The 20,132-nt window shown below is 40.5% G+C and overlaps 1 protein-coding gene across 1 annotated transcript in view; it reads left to right on the top strand.

The window, feature by feature from the left end:
* Window positions 1-19,609, top strand: part of LOC136573339 (hormonally up-regulated neu tumor-associated kinase homolog A-like) — a 43,999-nt gene extending 24,390 nt beyond the window's left edge. The window contains exons 6-9 of the mRNA XM_066574667.1: window positions 10,964-11,093; window positions 14,368-14,545; window positions 17,963-18,152; window positions 18,954-19,609. Of these exons, the coding sequence (XP_066430764.1) occupies window positions 10,964-11,093; window positions 14,368-14,545; window positions 17,963-18,152; window positions 18,954-19,609 (1,154 nt within the window). The remainder of the gene's footprint in view (window positions 1-10,963; window positions 11,094-14,367; window positions 14,546-17,962; window positions 18,153-18,953) is intronic.
* Window positions 19,610-20,132: the final 523 nt, after the last annotated feature.

A 20,132-nucleotide genomic window follows, 5' to 3' on the forward strand; every position in this document is an offset into this window, starting at 1 on the left:
TCATATTTAATGCACAATGTATATTACAAAGTGCATTAATATGGCCATACAGAAGTACTTAACCCCACTTGCTTTCGCGAGACAACCCCTTTAAGCGTGCGGGTGCGTGGCGGCGTATTTGCGCTTGCGCTAGCGACAGCTGGGCGCTGCGCTGAGAGACATTGCTGGATGGGGTCGAGGACAGTGGAGATGAGGGTGTGGGTGCAGGCCGGAAGGCGCTCATGCCTGTGTCCTGAGAGGGGGGTTGGATCTGAGTGGCAGGTTGGGGCACAGGGGGAGAGGCAATGGTGCGACCCGGAGGCGGGGAACGGCCTTCGTCCCACCTTGTGGGGTGCTTGGCCATCATATGCCTGCGCATGCTGGTGGTGGTGAGGCTGGTAGTGGTGGCTCCCCGGCTGATCTTGGCGCGACACAGGTTGAACACCACTGTTCGTTGGTCATCCGCGCTCTCACTGAAAAACATCCACACCTTTGAACACCAAGGCCTCTGCATGGTAGCTTGGCGCGAGGGGGTGCTTTGGGAAACAGTTGGGGGATTCTTCGCTCTGGCCCTGCCTCTAGCCCTGGACACCCCACTGCCTCTTCCAACCTGCCCTCTGCTGCACTTGCCTCCCCATCTGAAGACTTGTCCTCAGTTGGCTTAGCAAACCAGGTGGGGTCAGTCACCTCATCATCCAGCGGCTTTTCCTCTGAATCCGAATCCTCTGTGCGCTCCTCCCTTGGACTTACTGCCCTTACTACTACCTCACTGATAGAAAACTGTGTCTCATCATCATCGTCCTCCTCACCCACTGAAAGCTCTTGAGACAGTTGCCGGAAGTCCTCAGCCTCATCACCCGGACCCCAGGAACTTTCCAAAGGTTGGGCATCGGTCACGACAAACTCCTCAGGTGAGAGAGGAACCATTTTTCCCAATCAAGGCAGGTGCCCGAGAACAGTTCCTGGGAGTCTGTCTGCTCATCAGAATGTGTCATTTTCATGGAGTGAGGAGGCTGGGAGGAAGGAGGAGCAGCAGCGAGAGGATTCAGAGTTGCAGCAGTGGACGGCGTAGAAGACTGGGTGGTCGATACATTGCTGGATGCATTTTCTGCCATCCAGGACAGGACCTGCTCACACTGCTCTGTTTGTAATAAAGGTCTACGACATGGACCGATAAATTGTGATATGAAACTGGGGACCTCAGAAACTTTGCTCTCTCCTAATCCCGCAGCAGCTGGCTGTGATTCACCTGGACCAGGAACTCGGCCTGTGCCCACACCCTCACTTGGACCTCGGCGTCCTCGCCCGCGTCCACGTCCTCTAGCCCTACCCCTACCCCTCAGCATGGTGGATTACAAATAAAGCAGACACAGAGCGGTGTAAATAATTATGGAATTATTGGCGTACAATTTGAGGCTGACAGCGGTCTTGTAACGCTAACTCCAGGCAGAAGCAAAGAATACAGAAGACTGCAAATAGGCCTAGCTGTGCAATACTGATGCACTGCAACTCCCACCAGACACCCAGTAAATTTCAGACGGTCAGAGGTAGCCCAACGAAGGAGCTTTTATTTTAATTTTTTTTAAAAAGACTACAGGCTATATAGCGTGTATATGACTTTCCCTCTATCAGTGGCTGTGGCCATATGCTGTGCGTGAAGTTGACGGCAGACACAGAGCGATGTAAATAATTATGAAATTATTGGCGTACAGTTGGAGGCTGACAGCGGTAATGTAACGCAAACTGCAGCCCGAAAAAAAATATACTAAAGGCTGCAAAAAAGTCTGGCTCTGCAATAGTGATGCACTACAACTCCCAGCAGCCATGCAGTAAAATGCACACGGTCACAGGTAGCCCTAAGAAGGACCGTTGGGATTCTTGTAGACAGGATTCTACACTACCACTGTCCCTGTCTCACCAGCACTGTCCCTATACTCTGTATAATTGACTTCAGACTAAGAACGCTATAGCTGTAATAGCCTGCACAGCCCGAGATGGAAAAAAAAAAATGTTTGTGCAAAACTGCTCCCAGCAGCGACAACAGTAATGCACATGGTCAGATGTGGCCCTAAGAAGGACCGTTGGGGTTCTTGAAGACAGGAACCTACACTAACACTATCCCTGAATGAGCATCAGCACTTTCCCTGAATTCTGCCAGCATGTGTCTGAGGCGAGGCGCGGGCGGGACCGCTTTAAATACTCGTCGGTCACTTGATCTCACCAGCCACTCACTGCAGGGGGGTGGGATAGGGCTGGAACGTCACAGGAGGAAGTTGTAATGCCTTCCCTGCATTTCTATTGGCCAGAAAATGGCACTAAACATGCAGGGAAGGAAATGGAATTGACTGGAGTACCGCGTGGTGCTCGTCTCGAGTAACGAGCATCTCGAGTACCCTAATACTCGAATGAGCATCAAGCTCGGACGAGTATGCTCGCTCATCTCTAGTAGTAAAATAAACTGAGAAGTCCTTGCATAGTAACATAATGTGTAAGGCTGAAAAAAAAAGACGTATGTGTATCTAGTTCAGCCTATGACCCCCCAATATTGATCCGGGGGAAGGAAAAAAAATCATGAGGTAGAAGCCAATTTTCCTCATTTTAGGGGAAAAAATTCCTTCCAAGTCTGGCAATCAGAATAAATCCTGGGACCAACGATCCTTCTGAAGTTATCAGTAGCACATAATAGTGATACACTCAAGAAAGGCATCCAGGCCCCTCTTGAACTCTTTTAGTAAGTTCGCTATCCCCACTTTTTCAGACAAAGAGTTCCATAGCCTCACTGCTTTTACAGTAAAGAATGTTGGTGTAGAAACCTTCTTTCCTCTAGACATAGCAGGTGCCCCCTTGTTACAGTCACAGTCCTGGGTATAAATAGATCATGAAAGAAATCTCTCTACTGTCCGCTGATATATTTATACATACAGTAATTAACTCCTACGCCAGAACTGCGACAGGTTCCAGTGCTGCAGCCCTGCTGCGGTCCAGGCATTTGTTGTGACAGTTGACCTTACTGAAAGTCAGATGATTCCTGCAGCAAATCAGAAGCTTCAGCATCACATACCCGAACTGCTAGCGTTATGGCACTCAGGATGTGAGCACTGATGCCAGGAGAACGAGTGGTGACACTGCAGCCTCTGATTGGTTGCAGTGGTCATCTGACTTCTGGTGAAATTAGCTGTCACAACAAACGCCGCAACAACAATGGGGCTGCTGTGCTGGATCTCATCGGTGGAGAGGTAAGTACTCTACAGTTTGTTATTTTACTACAGTTAGCTCTATTGAAGGGATGTTACTGGCCAACTGGACAGTTACTATACCAGCTCCTTTAATTACTATAAAGATGAGAATTCTGGTGTTGTAGTAAGGGCTTATATTCCCGTCACTGAACTCATACTAAGTTTCTTAGACACGAGTACATGGACTGTGTTATTAAAAGGGACATAGTGTGTCCATGGGAACAGTTTTTTAAGAGACTGTATTAGAGTGTTAACCCTTTAAGAGAAAGCTGGTTATTTTGTTCCAAAATCTGTTTCTTTGAAATGGTACAGATAAATTATCGAGTGTTATTTCCATTGTTCAAGAAGTAATACTGTTATTATGTATTGTGCATAAATTCTTGGTATTCCAATTTTTTAGTTAGCCGTAGTTAGTGACAAGGTATTTAAAGATACAAGTTTAATTTCTTAACCATTATTGCAATATTATTATTGTTCATTTCTGCTCCTTTGTTTATAAATAAATATTGTAAACTTTTGTTACTCCATCTGCTGCATTGTATTCTGAATTCTGCATCGCTATACCAACACCTGCTACACTCATATATAGTTATTGGTCTTGTTTTCCCCTTGAGTCTCATGGCCTGATCTGAGAGAACCATCCATAACACAATCATTTGACCTCATTTATCAAGACTGTCCTTTTTATCCATAACAGTTAATCAGAGCTCAGGTTTGAAGCTGAGATAAATGTGGTCCAATGTTCTTGAGGGCAACCTACACAGCCCTCTGTTATGGAGAAGCCATAACATACACAAGGCATGTAAATATGGTTCTTCGGCAATGGGCATAGTGATCTGCAGTTTTTAAAAAGGGTAGTAGATAACACACTGATGGGCGTTGGTGAGTGACCTGTGGTAGAGAGAGAGAGAACCCCTTGTTGCTGAGCACAGTGGGGATTATGTCAGTGGCCCAGTCATGGGTGCTGTAAACGAGCAGGTGTGAGCAGAGTTCTCTGTGTCATGAGTCTTCGCAGGTAGAGCATCTGAAGAACAGGGACTCCCCATAAGAGATGAGTGAGGTATATATATATATATATATATATATATATATCTTTGTGCCCTGAAAATTGCATGAGGCCTATTACGGTAATTGTGACTAGATGGGAAAGTATGACCATCACCACACTGTCTGTTAAAACCCTGTTTAACCCCTTAGTGACCAAGCCTGTTTGCGCCTTAATGACCAGGCCAAATTTTGCAAATCTGACACGTGTCAATTTAACATGGAAAAACACCAGAAAGGTTTTGCATATCCAAGCGATTCTGACATTGTTTTTTCGCCACATGTTGTGCTTCATTTAGGCGGAAAAAATAGACCGATAGAAATTGTGTTTATTTATTAAAAGCGCCAAAATTGGGAAAATTTTGAAAAAATCGTCATTTTTTCACATTTCCAACTGCAATATCTTAAATATGTGCAAACATAATATAAAAATTTTTGCTAAGATTTATATTTCCACCCGTTTACTTTATTTTGGGCGCACATTGGAAAAACTTTCGTTTTTTTTTAACTATTTAGGAGACGTACAAATTTAACATTACTTTTTAGCATTTTGAGGAACACTTTGTTTTCCTATACCAAGCCGAGATTGGAAAGGCTCATGAGTGTCAGAATAATAGATACCCCCCCCAAATGACCTCATTTTAAAAACTACACCCCTTAATGTATTCACTGAGGGGTGTCATGAGTATTTTGACCCCACAGTTTTTTTTCAGGAATTAATTCAATTTAGAGGAGAAAAAGTAAAATTTCATATTTTTGCAAATCTGTCATTTTAAAGACATATTTTTTTCCTATAGTTTACATGAAAATCAGGATTTACACCCCAAAATGGATACCCCTATTTCTCCCGTGTTCAGAAATATACCCATTGTGGCCCTATTGTTATATCTGAGTCCACAACGGGGCCCAAAATGAAAGGAGTAGTCAGTGTCTTTCAAAACAGAAATTTTGCTTGAAGTCCTTTTAGGCCCCATAGCACACATGTAGAGTTCTTGAGCGCCCAAAACCATAGAAAACCCCCACAAATGACCCCATTTTGAAAACTAGACCCCTTAAGGAATTTATCTAGGGGTGTACTGCATATTTTGACCCCACAGTTTTTGAATGAATTCAAACCCAGCAAAAGGAAAAAATTGTGATTTTCGTTTTTTCAGCAATTCTGTCATTTTAAAAACAGCTTTTTTTGTACAGCACACATATGAAGGAAGACTTGCACCCAAAAATGGATAACCCTGTTTGTCCCGTGTTCAGAGACATACCCATTGTGGCCCTAATCTTATGTCTGGATACACAACGGAGCCCAAAATGAAAGGAGCGACCGGTGGCTTTCGGAACACAAATTTTGCTTGAAGTCCTTTTAGGCCCCATTGCCCACTTGTAGAGTTCTTGAGCGCCAAAACCATAGAGAACCCCCACAAATGACCCCATTTTGAAAACTAGACTCCTTAACGAATTTATCTAGGGGTGTACTGCGCCTTTTGACCCCACAGTTTTTGAATAAATTCAAGCAAAGCAAAAGGAAAAAATTTGGATTTTTGTTTTTTTGGCAATTCTGTCATTTTAAAAACAGCTTTTTTTGTACAGCACACATATGAAGGAAGACTTACACCCCAAAATGGATACCCCTGTTTGTGCTGTTTTCAGAAATATACCCATTGTGGCCCTAATCTTATGTCCGCATGCACAACGGGGCCCAAAATAAAAGGAGTAATCGGTGGCTTTCAGAACATAGATTTTGCTTGAAGTCCTTTTAGGCCCCATTGCCCACTTGTAGAGTTCTTGAGCGCCCAAAACCATATAGAACCCCCACAAATGACCCCATTTTGAAAACTAGACCCCTTAACGAATTTATCTAGGGATGTACTGCATATTTTGACCCCACAGTTTTTGAATAAATTTAAGCAAAGCAAAAGGAAAAAAATAGGATTTTCATTTTTTGGGCTATTGTGTCAATTTAAAAACAGTTTTTTTTGTACAGCACACATATAAATGAAGGCTTTCACCCCAAAATGGATACCCCTGTTTGTCCCGTGTTCAGAAACATACCCATTGTGGCCCAATAGACTTACAGGACCCATGGCTAGGCCTACAATGAAAGGAATACCCGTTGGATTTCAGGATACCACTGAATAAATTTCAGGCCCCATTGCCCACTTATAGAGCCATTGAGCGGCCAAAACTATAAAGAACCCCCTCAAATGACCCCATTTTGAAAACTAGACCCCTTAACGAATTCATCTAGGGGTGTACTGCGTATTTTGACCCCACAGTATTTGAATGAATCTAAGCAAAGCAGAAGGAAAAAGTTACGATTTTCAATTTTTTTGGCAATTTTTTCAATTTAAAAACAGTTTTTTTGTACAGTGCACATAGGAATGAAGACGTTCACCCCAAAATGGATACCCCCGTTTGTCCCGAGGTCAGAAACATACCCATTGTGGCCCTAATCTACTTACAGGACGCATGGCAAGGCCTATAAAGGACGGAACACCTGTTGGATTTTAGGGCACAACTGAATAAATTCCAGGCCCCATTGCTTATTTGTACAGAATAAAGATTGACTCCCTAAAAATTCCCCCCCTCCCCCTCCGCGCCCTTTTTGGCGTTCGCAAATCTTAGATAAAAGTAAAAATGTGAACTGTGTAGTATTTCCGAAGACGGGTAATTACGGAGGCTGGTTGGAATGGGCCCATGGGGCAATAAAACCGGGTATCCCCCCCCCCCCCTCCTCTCATGCTTTTTGGGGGTATTTCATGACCTCAGTGGCGGGTATGGGGTGTAAAAAGTGGCGTTCCGTGAGTCTCCGTAAGCTTGATGAGGTGCGGCGGTCTCACACAGAAGGCGCTCAACAAGGTGCTCCTGGAACTGCAGGAAAGCGAGCGTTCCCGGGGCTTCTTGTAAAATACGTATCACAGGTAGCGGTCTGAATAACGCCGGGCTCACGCGGGTGCAGGCGGAATCCGCTTGCGGAGGCCCACAGCGGATCCCATCTGTGAGCCCGGCTGTGACCCTGCGTATGGCTGCGTAATGTACTGTGCTAACTGCGTACTCACACAGGCGGTCATGCACAGTACACCTTTGTTTGTATTTCCCGCACCATCGCTTAGCGATGACGCGGGTACCCGCAGCCCGTATACAATGTAGTTGCGTATGGACTGCGGGTATATCCGCGACCATGGAGCACAATGGGCTCTATGTTGCCGATATCCGCAGTAAAATAGAACCTGCTGCGTTCTCTTTTCTGCGAGTGGATTACGCAATTCTGACCCACTAATGTGAGCGGAATTGTGTAATCCAATGCGATTGATCTGCGTATTACCACGGATCAGACGCATGCGGAATCCGTCATTCCTATCCGGTCATGTGAGACCGGCCTAAGGTAGATCGCTACCTTTTTATCACGTGACCGGCGACGGCTCAACGAGGCCACCCGTCACTGCTCCAGGCTCTCTGTGACCGTTGGTCGCTGGGAGCAAGGAGATTTTAAATTTCCTGGGCTCCCTGACTCCTGCGCATGTGTCCGGCTTTTTGCCGGCAATCGCATGTGCAGAATCCTGGAAGGTCCACGGAGGAAGATCGCGTCGGGATTCAAATACGCAGGCCTCTGGTAAAAAGTTTCATCTCCTCTCACCGATCGCATCAGTGAGGGGAGATGAAACTTCAAATTTTTTTTTTTACTTTTACGTGATCGCCATTATTGGATAATGGCGAACACGTGACCAGGAACCGCTCACCGCGGACCCCATTAAATCTCCATGCTCTTGGCTACGTTTTGTAGCCAGGAGCAGGGAGAATTTAAATTATCCTGGCAATCCACAGCTTTTGCGCATGCGCCCGCCATTTTGGCGACCGGCGCGTGTGCAGAAGCTGTGGTAAGGTCCGCGGATAAATCTGGGGGCCTTAGGTACGTACTTTCATCCTCCCTCACGGATATGATCCATGAGGGGAGATGAAACGTACGCTTTTTAAACTTTTAAAAACTTTTTTAAACTTTTTTTTTTTTTTAACTTTTTTACACTTTTTTCTCACTTTACATGATCACTGTCATCCATTGGCTGACAGTGATCATGTCCTCGGTATAATCTCTCTGCTCCTAGCTACACATGGCAGCCAGAAGCAGAGGGATTTTAAATTTCCCGGGGCTCGAGCCCGTCTGTTCACGCGCCCGATGTCAATCATCGGGCGCGCATGCGCAGACGGGGATTCGGGTCCTGGGACATCGGGACACCGCTGAGGACTGGGGGTGAGTATTTTCACCTCCCCTCATGGATCCGATCCATGAGGGGAGGTGAAACTGACTTTTTTAAAACTTTTTTTTAACTTTTTCGCGATCGCCGCTAACCATTGGATAACGGCGATCGCGGTACCGGGGACCGCTCACCGCAGTCCCCGCTGACATCTCCTGCCTCCCGGCTACCTACAGGAGCCGGGAGCCAGGAGATTTTAAATCTCCCGCGCCGCCGGGCCTTCTGCGCATGCGGCTGACGTAATGCCGCCTGGCGCGCATGCGCAGAAGACCGGCTTCGGGCCCCGGAGCGGCAGGAGAGCGGGGAGCAGCGTGCCAGACCTCGGTGAGTAATTTCAGCTGCTCCGATGGATCCGATCCATCAGAGCAGCTGAATCTTTAACTTTTATGTACTTTTATTTACTTTTTTTGCGATCGGCGCTATCCATTGCATAGCGCCGATCGCAATGCCGGGGGGGGCTCCGAACAGCCCGGGATGACAGCTCCATGCTGTCAGCTACCTGCGGACACCGACAGCATGGAGCTGTCACGTCCACAGCCCGAGGGGCACTATTCTCTGCAGGAAGCATGTTTTTACGTCCTCAGAGAATGGAGCCCACTTCGGGAGGACGTAAAAACACTATGGGCTGGTCGTTAAGGGGTTAAGTTATGCCCCTACATGAGAACTATTGTGTTTGTCTGCCTCTTGGTAGCTATAACCATTAAGCACCTGCACAAGTTGTGTAGTATGCAGAATTTCAAAATATCTGCTACATTTAGAATTACAACAGCAAAAGGATATTGGAGATGTCAAAGGTATAGGGCCTTTTGTATTGCTATCATTCCAGACACACTACACAGCCAGATGTTAATTTTATTAAAAGAAACAGATCTAAGGAATATTTTACAACACAGTATTGGAGACAGTTTTGAAGTTTGTGTAAGAAATGAATAAGATAACATGTTTATCATCGTGTCACCATTGTATGACTTTTTTTAAAGATTCCAACACTAGTTAAAAACTTACATCCCAAATTATCAGTTTTACTATACTCGGGCTTTCAATAAAAAAAAAATCTTGTCTATTGCTACAAAGTAGGTGAGTGATATTTATTGTATTGTTACCAAGCCTGTGCAGCTCTGAAGTACAACATACAAATCAAACTATACAAGCAGTCATCAATAAATCATATGCAAGTGAGAACTTTTTGGTGGCACATAGGTGAAGAAAACCTCATCTTAGGCTTTCAACAACAATAATAGCAATTATAATTATCCAATACAGTGCTGTCTACAAATGGGTATCTCTGACTTGACTAATAACCCAAGATATGCATCAAGGCCTTTCAAGAGTCATTTTACATGTTATAACCATGAGGCAGTCATCCCAGCAGAGACTACCCTGAATACAATGCATTTACCCCTATCATTGCGCGGTTCTCCCCCTTTCTTCCTGATTATTGACAACTTTCTTTCCTTCTTGACCCCAACATTTGAGCACATAAGTTATATTCTAACAAATCTTCTGTATATGGTATTCAGTGTTGATAGATGGGTAAAATCATGATACAGAATATGGCTATCATAGTTTTCCTCGTGGAGTGCCTCCTGGAAAAATATGGATAAGATATTGAATAGTATTTTAATCTTGGGGTTTTGCATATGCTCAACCAGCCTCTCCCTCATGCCATGGGAGGGAGGTCAAAGGTGCAGCTTTGAAAGCCTTTAAGACTCTAGGGGCACAGACCCAAAATGGTCAGACTCCAAGGGGCTGTATCTTCTGTACAGGACTATCCAGATATTCTTATGTGGCCCTGGAGAATCAGAAGGGTCTGTGTCCAGTTGGTGAGCAGAACCTGGGTGGTTAACCTAGTACAACAGTCAGTGGTTGCAGCTAAGTGTTTTTGGGGCATTCAAGACCTTGTGTGGGTGTGGTTTAGGCTCAATCTTGCAATGAGTGGTGTCTGTAATAAGTCAACCCTGTGGTCTGCCCCTGCATTATCTGTCCTGATAATATCATGTCAGTATATACTTGTATACTAGTGCCCTACTTTAACCTCCAGTGCTTCAGAAGGGGCTTGAGAAATTTCAGTGCTCTCAAACTCTAGTCGAGGCACTAAGGCAACACTTTCACTACCTGTATTCTCCAGTGATTAGAATATACAGCAGCTTTTATGTAATCTCCAGGATAACCCCCAATTAGTGGCACCTCCTCTCTACAATGGTGGCTCAGTTACACAGGCTTGCCAATCAGCTATTTCTCTTCTCTATCCAGGCAACTAAATAGCACAGTGAGAGTTACAGAAACACTGTAAATTATTTTAAAACAGCTATTAAGAGCATTGCCCAACTTTTATATGAAAATGATTCATGAGTGAATTTTTTCAATGCAACAAACTGGTTGTCAGTATAAACTCCTTTCAACATTTTGCTTGTAATTTTTGTAATAACTAATTAGTGTGTTTTTCTTGCTGTCTAGGTGCTGTTCATTTAATACACACTCTTCTCCAGCCAGATCCCCAAAAACGTCCAAATATCAAGGAAGCCATAAAAGATAGATGGCTCAATGACTCATGGAAACTGTTAAGCTCTATTTCATATAAAAACAGGTAATAATTTAATTTTCTTAGACATATTGGTATGAAATCTCCTTGTGTCTCATGGAAAAAGTAAGTGAACCCTTTGGAGTTACCTAAATTTCTGCAATGATTACTAACAAAATGTGATCTGTTTGTTATTGACGTCACAATTATAGACAAACACACTCTAACTTTAAACTAATGACATAAAAATAGTAGTACAGTCTATGTCTATTATTGAGCACATTGAGTAAACGTCCATAATGCAGAGAGAAAAAATAAGTGACCATTTGAATTTATTAACATGTACGAATCTTTTTAACAGCAATCACCTCCACCACATATTTCCTGTAGTTGTAGATGAGGTTTCCACAATGTTGAGGAGGAATCTTGGAGCATTCTTCCATCAAAGCTGTTTCAGTTCAACAGTATTTCTGGGATGTCTTGCATGCACTATCATCTTCAGGCCATGCCACAGCATTTTGATGAAGTAAAGGTCTAGACTCTGACTTGGCCATTCCAAAGCACAAATCCTCTTTTTCAACCATTCTTTAGTTGTATACTTTGGGTCATTGTTTTATTGCATTACCCAGTATCTCTTCAGCTTGAAGTCATTGACTGCTGCCCTTACTGTTTCTAGTGAAATGATATGATAGACCTTAAAATTCATTGTTTCTTCAATAATGGCAAGATCTTTAGGTCCTGAGGCAGCAAACAATCTTCTGTAGGTCTTTTGCTATTACGCATGGATCCTTGAGGATTGCCTGTTGTTCTCTTGGAGTGATCTTATCAAGTCATCTCAAAGTTGTTTGCATTAAGGCATGGTCCACACTTACTAATGTTTCTTGAGAAGAACAGGTTATGTGTGTCCTAATTTAAAAAGTACTTCTGAAGCCCAAACTTCCTATCTCATCTCTTTAACTGAAACAGCTTTTTCAAATTAGCTCTTGGAGAAGTGACTACCATAGAGGTTCACTTACTTTTTTGCCCTGCACTGCAGGTATTTACTCAATGTATTTAGTTAAAAACATGAATTAGTAATCAGTGCAGAGATTTAGGTAATTCCAAAGGATGCACTTACGTTTTCTTGTAACTATTTCAGGGTATTTTTACTCTAAAATTGTGATTTGCCTCTTTGTTTGTTCATTGTCATTAGCTTGATTCCATCAGTTCGTAATGACCCATGTTGGAAAAAATCTTTGTTGTCATGATGATCATTTTTATCAATTTTTCAAACCATTTTCTTAGCTATCATTTTTTTTACACACTCCTCAAAAGCTTATTGCAAAGAATGGGTCCATGAAGGCTTCTGGCTTCATAAGTTATTTTATCAATAAACATGTACACAGTAAGATCAGGCATACGTCTAGATGTGAAAAGAGCCGGACAGCGCTATTTTCTTACAAACATTTACTTTGTTCATATAAGCTAAGCCTGCTTCATTGGTTAATGTGTCTACGTTGCTTCGGTCAAAAAATAAGTAGGAATAACGGGAATAGACAAATGTGTCCCTGAAGAAATGGGTCAAGTTAACCTGTCTATATGCAACAAAACAGTGAAGCAGTAAATTACTGGTTCAGTCACTTTTATTTATTTACAATGCTCTGCATGGGCTACCAATAAATTCCCACTTTTAGTAGCCTTAGAGAACCTCAACAAACTAGCCTTGAGCCATCAAAATATTTACAGGTTGTTAGAGACTCAGCTAACTTGTATGTCCTTCATTCACTGAATAACTCATTATCTGGAAAGTTAAGGAGATAAAAAAAATATCTCCACTGCATTTTAATGTGACATTTTCCTACACATAATTTATATGGAATAATAAAACATGCCCAGGTGAGTGTTTTTATCCTGTATTTGAGAGTTGTAAATGTGGGCACAGGAAATGTTAGCAACCTGATTGTGGTCTGCTGCTGTTTATCATCATGTACAGTGCTAAATGATGGAGAACAGATTCCCTACCAGCTTTCGGAGGCCTTTAGAAAGTATTATTTTGTGAGCACGGCACTATTTCTTGTATTTGCACATTTACACTTTGGAAGTCATGAGTTCAACAGCAGGTGTTATGAGATGATAATAACCATAGAAAAGAGTCATGTTGCTTAAATGTTTGGATTTAAATGCAGGAAATCGTAAAAACCATGTTGTTTTCATAACACCTTGTTACTCGCAAAGCGTGATATAATAAAAGACACAAAGTAAAACTGAATGGCTGTGCTTTAGAGGATTGCTTGAGGTGGCAAGGGCAACATTAGTCGAAAAGAAAGAAAATAAAACAACTCTAGGAATAAGGAGAAAGCACAGGGAACAATAATAACTTGATTGTTATCATTACCACCTAGCAATCCCAATTATTTTCTAACCTTTGCAGGAAACATAGTAAAATGGGGGATTATATTTAGCAGAAATAAATATAATTTAATTACCCCTAACTAAACCTTCCATTGCCCATTGTAGCCGTTGATTTTCAATAGGATTAAAAAGAAAGATTTATGAACAACTGAATGCATCATTTCATCCTTCTTATTCTAACAGATAAAACCTAATGACACATATTGACTTTTTCTACATATTTTGCAGTACTCTTGAAATGGATACAGAAAATCAAAATGTATATACAGTATACTAATGGTATTCATAATTGTAATAGCAACAATACGCATATTTAGCAATATTGTATAGAAATCCAGTGGCTACATAATGCTTGTACTAATGGATATACCTAGACATCACCAGGCACATTAGAAATGGAGCCAGGTTTGATGTTTAAATTAGACTTGCACCTGATATAATACTGTTAATTAGACTTTGACTGCTAGTAAAGCTCCGTAAATTCGAGTTCATATCATATCTGACTACACACATTAGACTCAGCACCAGACATGGATTTAAATATTATTCTTCACACTTGATTTGGCTCTGTAAACTATATTGATTTTTGGACATGGTTTGAATTTTCGTTTTGGCATTAGATCAAGTTCTGTAATACTAGGTAGCACTCTATTACATTTTAAACTCAATACAGCTTGAAATATTAGAAATATGTCCAAATAGAGCTTAACAATTCATACTTAATAATAGAAAGGTCTTTATAATGATTGCCGTTTTGCCAGTTTGGCGGTAGTTATAGCTCACATTTATGTTCTTGAAACTAATTGTGGTTCTGGAAATTATTTTTTCTCATGCGTAATCCTGTTACATTATTGTCTTTACCAAAAAAGGATGTACATATGACTGTGATTGTGTTTATCCTACCAATTTTAACATTTAATTTCCTTAATGATGTGTTTGTGTACAACAGACTTCGTCCTGATGAGTTAAATTCCATTGTTTTGAAATATATGAGTTCCGCAATGAATGTCAAAATTTCTGAAATGACCAATATTCTAGTAAATAACAAACCATCGCCAATATTGGCATCTTATTGTTTACTTCTGAAAAAAATCAACACGCATGAAATGGAGTTTGAAATCTTACAGGTAAAATACTTTTTGTACATATTTAAAGAATGAAGTGGTTTATATTGATCATAAACATGTCACATTCTGTTTTTCACATTTACTTACAAATCATTTTCATAACAATTTGCACTAATTTCTTGAATAATCAAGACTTCTCATGATCAGTTTTACCGATCCAAGAAAACTATATCTGATTGTCACTTAAAGGGATGCTCTGGTTCTGAAACATTATTGTGACATTCTGAGATGGCCATAAGATAGACCCTAATTTTTTACTACCTTATGTCATCAATTGGCTGAAACAAGGAACATTTACAAAGAAAATGCTGTGTCTTAGGCCTGGCCTCTATGATTATTTATTACATGAAAAACTCAAATCTTTCTATGGAAACTCTGTAGTGGTTTATTTCTCTTCTGGTGATGCTACAGAGGATATATGAAAGGAACTGTCCAAAGCAGAGAACCGCTGTAAGGACCAAGGCAGGGGCAGCCTAAATACTGTCTTTGTAGATACACACTAAATAGTTGCTTGTTCCCTAATATGTTCATAAAATATTTTTACCACTTATTTATAAACTTCCCTGGCAAAATGTGGTGATTATGTATCAAATACAAATTAAAAAAAAAAAAAGATAAATCATACAACTAATGTACATGCTTTATTTATAACCTTACTACCTTAGTGCGCTTGTTTAAAAAATACAGTCATGAATAAAAAATTGTAGTGACTTGGAAATCTGTTTCATTTAATATTTTGTTACGTATATAGGGTGATCATAATTAAAGTAGAGGTGTTCAGGGGTCTTTAGCAGAAAAAAGTTTGGGCAAGAACCCAGTAAAAGCTGGTGTATATATTCAGTGGGGTATAGGCCTTAGATTCCTAAAAGAATGAAAATAGTACCAAATGTTGCCACCAGGGTTATATATGCTGCTGTTAAAGAGTAAGACATATGAGTACATCACAATTAATGGCTAGGAACCATCCATTGTGGCTTGAAACAGGGTTATGTTTACTATAGGATGGCTCAGAGATTTGTCATGTTTGAAAAACCTATAGACATGGTTCAATGTGTACTCCTTGCACATGTTCAATGAATTTGTTACCACCTCATTGATAATAAAGTTTAATCAGAAAGGCACATTCAGGAAATGTGAAAGTCATAGCACTGCAATTATACTGTACCAATCTGAATAACAGATTGACAGAATTCTTTCACCAGCTGCATTATATACGCCATAGCATTCGTGCATAGCACCACACATTCCCCTGGTGGCAACATTTGATACTATTTTTTTTCTCCTGGAAATCTAAGCCCCATACCCCACTGAGCATACACATCAACTTTAATTGGATTCTGTTCTATAGTTTTTTTCACTAGAGAACTCTGAACACCTCTAGCTTCATTATGATCGCCCTGTGCATATGTACTGTAGAGTATGCTTTGAAGTGGAAATAACGATGGCTGACTTTTTGGTAGGCAATACAGGCCAGTGCAAATCTTTCTCCTTCTACAGTACAATGTTCAGACTCCATGGACAAGTATAGCACTGATCAAAGACAACTTTTGACATATATATTCTTTATGATACGTAATATTCCATGACTGGTGCCACTACGTTTAACATGAAATTCAGTTTGCGTTATGTATAATAGTATAGAATACTGTAATTTTAAGTAGATTATTGGACATAAAGTTGTAATAAAAACAACATAAACAGTTAGCTATGCCTTCTTCAAAAACCTCAAAAATTTTTCTTCACTATTAGGCCTCCGTCACACGGGCGCATCGGCACCCGTACACCGGCGCTGATGCGCCCGTGTGACTGACACCAGCAGACGGACGTACCTGCAGACGGCCGTCTCTCTGCAGCGCTGGAGGAAAGAACATGTGACCGGCTTCATTGCCGGTCATGTGTTCTTTCCTCCAGCGCTGCAGAGAGACGGCCGTCTTTAGGTACGGCCATCTCCTTCCTGCAGTCACACGGGTGCATCGGCGCTGGTGTACGGGTGCCGATGCGCCCGTGTGACTGAGGCTTTAGGGTATATTTACACGAGTGCTTTTTTATTCAGATATGAAACATCAGACAAAATCAAGTGTAGATCTATAATAAAGGCTATCTGATTTTATTATTATTTATTTCTATAGCGCCAGCATATTCTGCAGGACTTTACAAATCAGAGGGTACATGAAATAGGGGATTTGTTTCATTTAAGGCAGTTAATATTCAACAGTTGTAATAATCTATTGAAGATTGGCAAGACCTTTGGAACCCCTTATACTATAGAGTACATGCCATAATGTTTCATGACTGGCTGTCCCTATGTTTAACATGAAATGCAATGAATGCACAGCTCTTTTTGAGGGTACAATATACTGTATCGTTTTTTTAACGGTCTCTAAGTTTGTAGTCTTCATAAAGAGCCCAGTATTATCTTCCTGTTTTGCCCCTCTTCCTTTGTGTATTATTACCCTTTCATGCTATCTGCTTCTTAAATTTAATGTATCCTCCATGACCACAATTCCCAAACCTTTATTTTTTTTTCCCTTAGAACTAATCAACAAATACTTTGCAATTAACTTAATACAGTTTATTGTATGTAAAGTTATTTTTTATTTGGCACTATTACTATCAAGCCACCTTCACACATGCGGGTTCCACTGCAGAATTTCCACTTGCGTAATTGTTTTGTAAATTCTGCAGCATTTACAGTACAAGCCATGTGGAGGGGATTTAAAAAATCTTCTTCACATGGTGCTGATATTTTCCGCAACAGATTCTGAATCCACAGCATGTCTATTTATGCTGCGGAATCGTGCTGCAGAATTCAACCTTGAAGTAAAAATGCCGCCAAATCCACAACATTTAGGTGCAGATTTGGCTACCCTGGAATGGTATTCTGTTGCAAAATGCCTGCAGCGATTCCACCATGTGAGGGGGCAGACTAAGCATTCACTAGGTGTCTCTTTCTAGGGGCAATTATAAATAGAAATAAGTAAGAGATCACTTATCATATAGCCACCACCCAAAAAATAGTCATAGAGGCAGTAAAGTATAGATAAAATGGGGAAGAGCATTTGATCAATAATCTGCATGGTTACAGTAACTGAATTAACATTTTGCCTAATGGAAGCCTGACCTAATTTTCATCAGAAATTGTTCTGACTGTTCAATATAAAATAATAACTTTTTTTTTTGAAACACGCCTAAAACCAAAAATGTTCAAGTCATTTTTTCATTCTTCATTACTATCTTCAACAGTTAGAACTATTTGGATAAAAAATTAGAAATGCAGTTGACAAGTTTGAGATACTAATCAGATCCATTAACATTCTAGATTAATGCAGAAGAGACTTCTTTAAGATTTTCTCTTCTCAACATATTTAAAATAAAATTTAAACTGCAAGACCAAAGATTGTTTCTCTTTATTCACAGAATGACATACCGGATGAAAAATATAGCAGAGAACTTTGCAATTGTGCTGAAAAACAAGACAATATAAAACTTGCTGAAAATATATTAAAAAATATAAGCAAAACGGTCAAGAAAAGTTGTGTTTTGTGTGAACCAATCCAAGAAGATGAAATTGCAATACGTTTAGATAATCAAGAAAATCTTCAGAAAGGTACATTCTATAACAATTTAATCCACAATTTCTGCCCTTTTTAGTAACATAGTATGTTAGGCTGAATGAAGGTAATGTCCATGTAGTTCAGCCTGTTTCAACAATCCCCCCCCCCATGTTGGTCCAGAGGAAGGCAAAAAAAAAAACAACTAGCCAATTTAGCTCATTTGGAGGAAAAAAATTCCTGCCTGACTCCATAATGGCAGCCAGAGTAATTTCTGGATCAACATTCGAGATCAACAACCCCGCTGGTCACCTAATGTCTATATAACAGCACTCTAGAAAGACATCTAGTCCCCTCTTAAACTCCTCTATGGATTTTGCCATCACCACATCCTTAGGCAGAGAGTTCCACAGTCTCACTGCTCTTACGGTAAAGAACCCCTTTCTGTGTTGGTGATGAAACGTGCTTTCTTCTAGACTTAGAAGATTCCCTCTTGTTACCGTCACAGTCCTGGGTATAAACAGATCATGGGAGAGATCCTTGTATTGTCCCCTAATGTATTTATACATAGTTTTTTTTAAGTAAAAAGGATTAGAGATCTGTCATACAACATGATATTTCATCAGGATATGTCATTTAATCTCAAGCAAACCTTTATACATTTCAACATTTACACATTTGACACAATTGTATCAAAGGTCCGGCTGCTTGATTACATCCTAGGTACATTCTTTTACTTTTGAAATGTCACCTGGTGACTTAATATAATGAAATTCATATAAATCCATATTTTTTAAAAAACAACATCTCACATTTTAGCTTAAAGAAAATAAAACTTTTTTTCATTTCAATTACAGCATCTAAATTTGCTGAGAAAGAGATGATTTATTTGGAGCCACCAGATTATCCAAAGCAACAGAAGATTGATACAAGCACAAGATTAACTCCTTTAAGTAACAAAGACTTGAATCAGCAAGAAGCCCATCACGAAGATATCACAAACTTGGCAGAAAGCCAGAATTCTGAGCTAAGTAAAACAGATCAGCCTGCCAAACTCCGAAATCACCAGGTGCATGATCCATCTACTTCTTATATTGTTAAAGCAAAGTCTATGCCAGTAAACAGACATGATAACGAACCTCTCACTTCCCAAAAGAAAGGAGTGAGACTCAAAGACCAAAAATCGGCTGTTGTTAATGTTCCTTTTGTTTGCCATCAACATCCAGACAGAGAAATATTATCCGAAACATCACATCAGTCCACTCTACCTCAACTTAGGCAACCCGGACTGAGAGACACTTTAACAAAAAAGGTTGCTTGGGCTACATCATCACAAAATACAAAAACTATTTCTATGCCAAGTAGCATAAATTCCATAAGACCCCCGGTTTTCCCAATGTTGGATAGTCTCAAGACTAAAAGGATCATGGTTCAACTGGTTCCAGTTCATAAGACTACAAAACAGAACCTTCCTTTGTTACTGTCATGTCAAAAAAGGTTAGAGAAAAAGTAGGACATTTTAAGATCAAACCCTTTTAGAGTTACACTGACATAAGTGATAAGTATATCAATTAAATCATTCAACTAAATATACTCCGAGTTGGTTAATAGAATCTTTAGTTATGTCCTCAGCGTAGATAGTTGATTAAATGGGTGTATGTCTTCCAGTGACAGGTGATCTATGGCTTGATGTGTTATCTGATTCAATGCAAGTATGTTCAGGCAATACAAAGTATAACGTTTAGACTTAGAATTGCTTTGCTTATGAATAATAATCCAGTTTGATTTACTGGGTGGATGGAATGTAGGTTCATAGACAAGATGGCAGGTTGACAAGATGGCTGTTCACTCGAGTACTTTTCCTACTAAATGGTTGAAACCGAAAATTGTTTGAATTATAAACCACATTTATTTAGTCCACTACATGTTGACTGCAAAATATGTAATTGCCATTTTTTAATTATGCCACCCTAAATATTACCATGTCCAGTTCATTGGCACTAGTATATTTTGTGAGCTTAATTGAAGGGCTTGAG

Source organism: Eleutherodactylus coqui, chromosome 1 (genome assembly GCF_035609145.1).
Source record: "Eleutherodactylus coqui strain aEleCoq1 chromosome 1, aEleCoq1.hap1, whole genome shotgun sequence".
Taxonomy (NCBI): domain Eukaryota; kingdom Metazoa; phylum Chordata; class Amphibia; order Anura; family Eleutherodactylidae; genus Eleutherodactylus; species Eleutherodactylus coqui.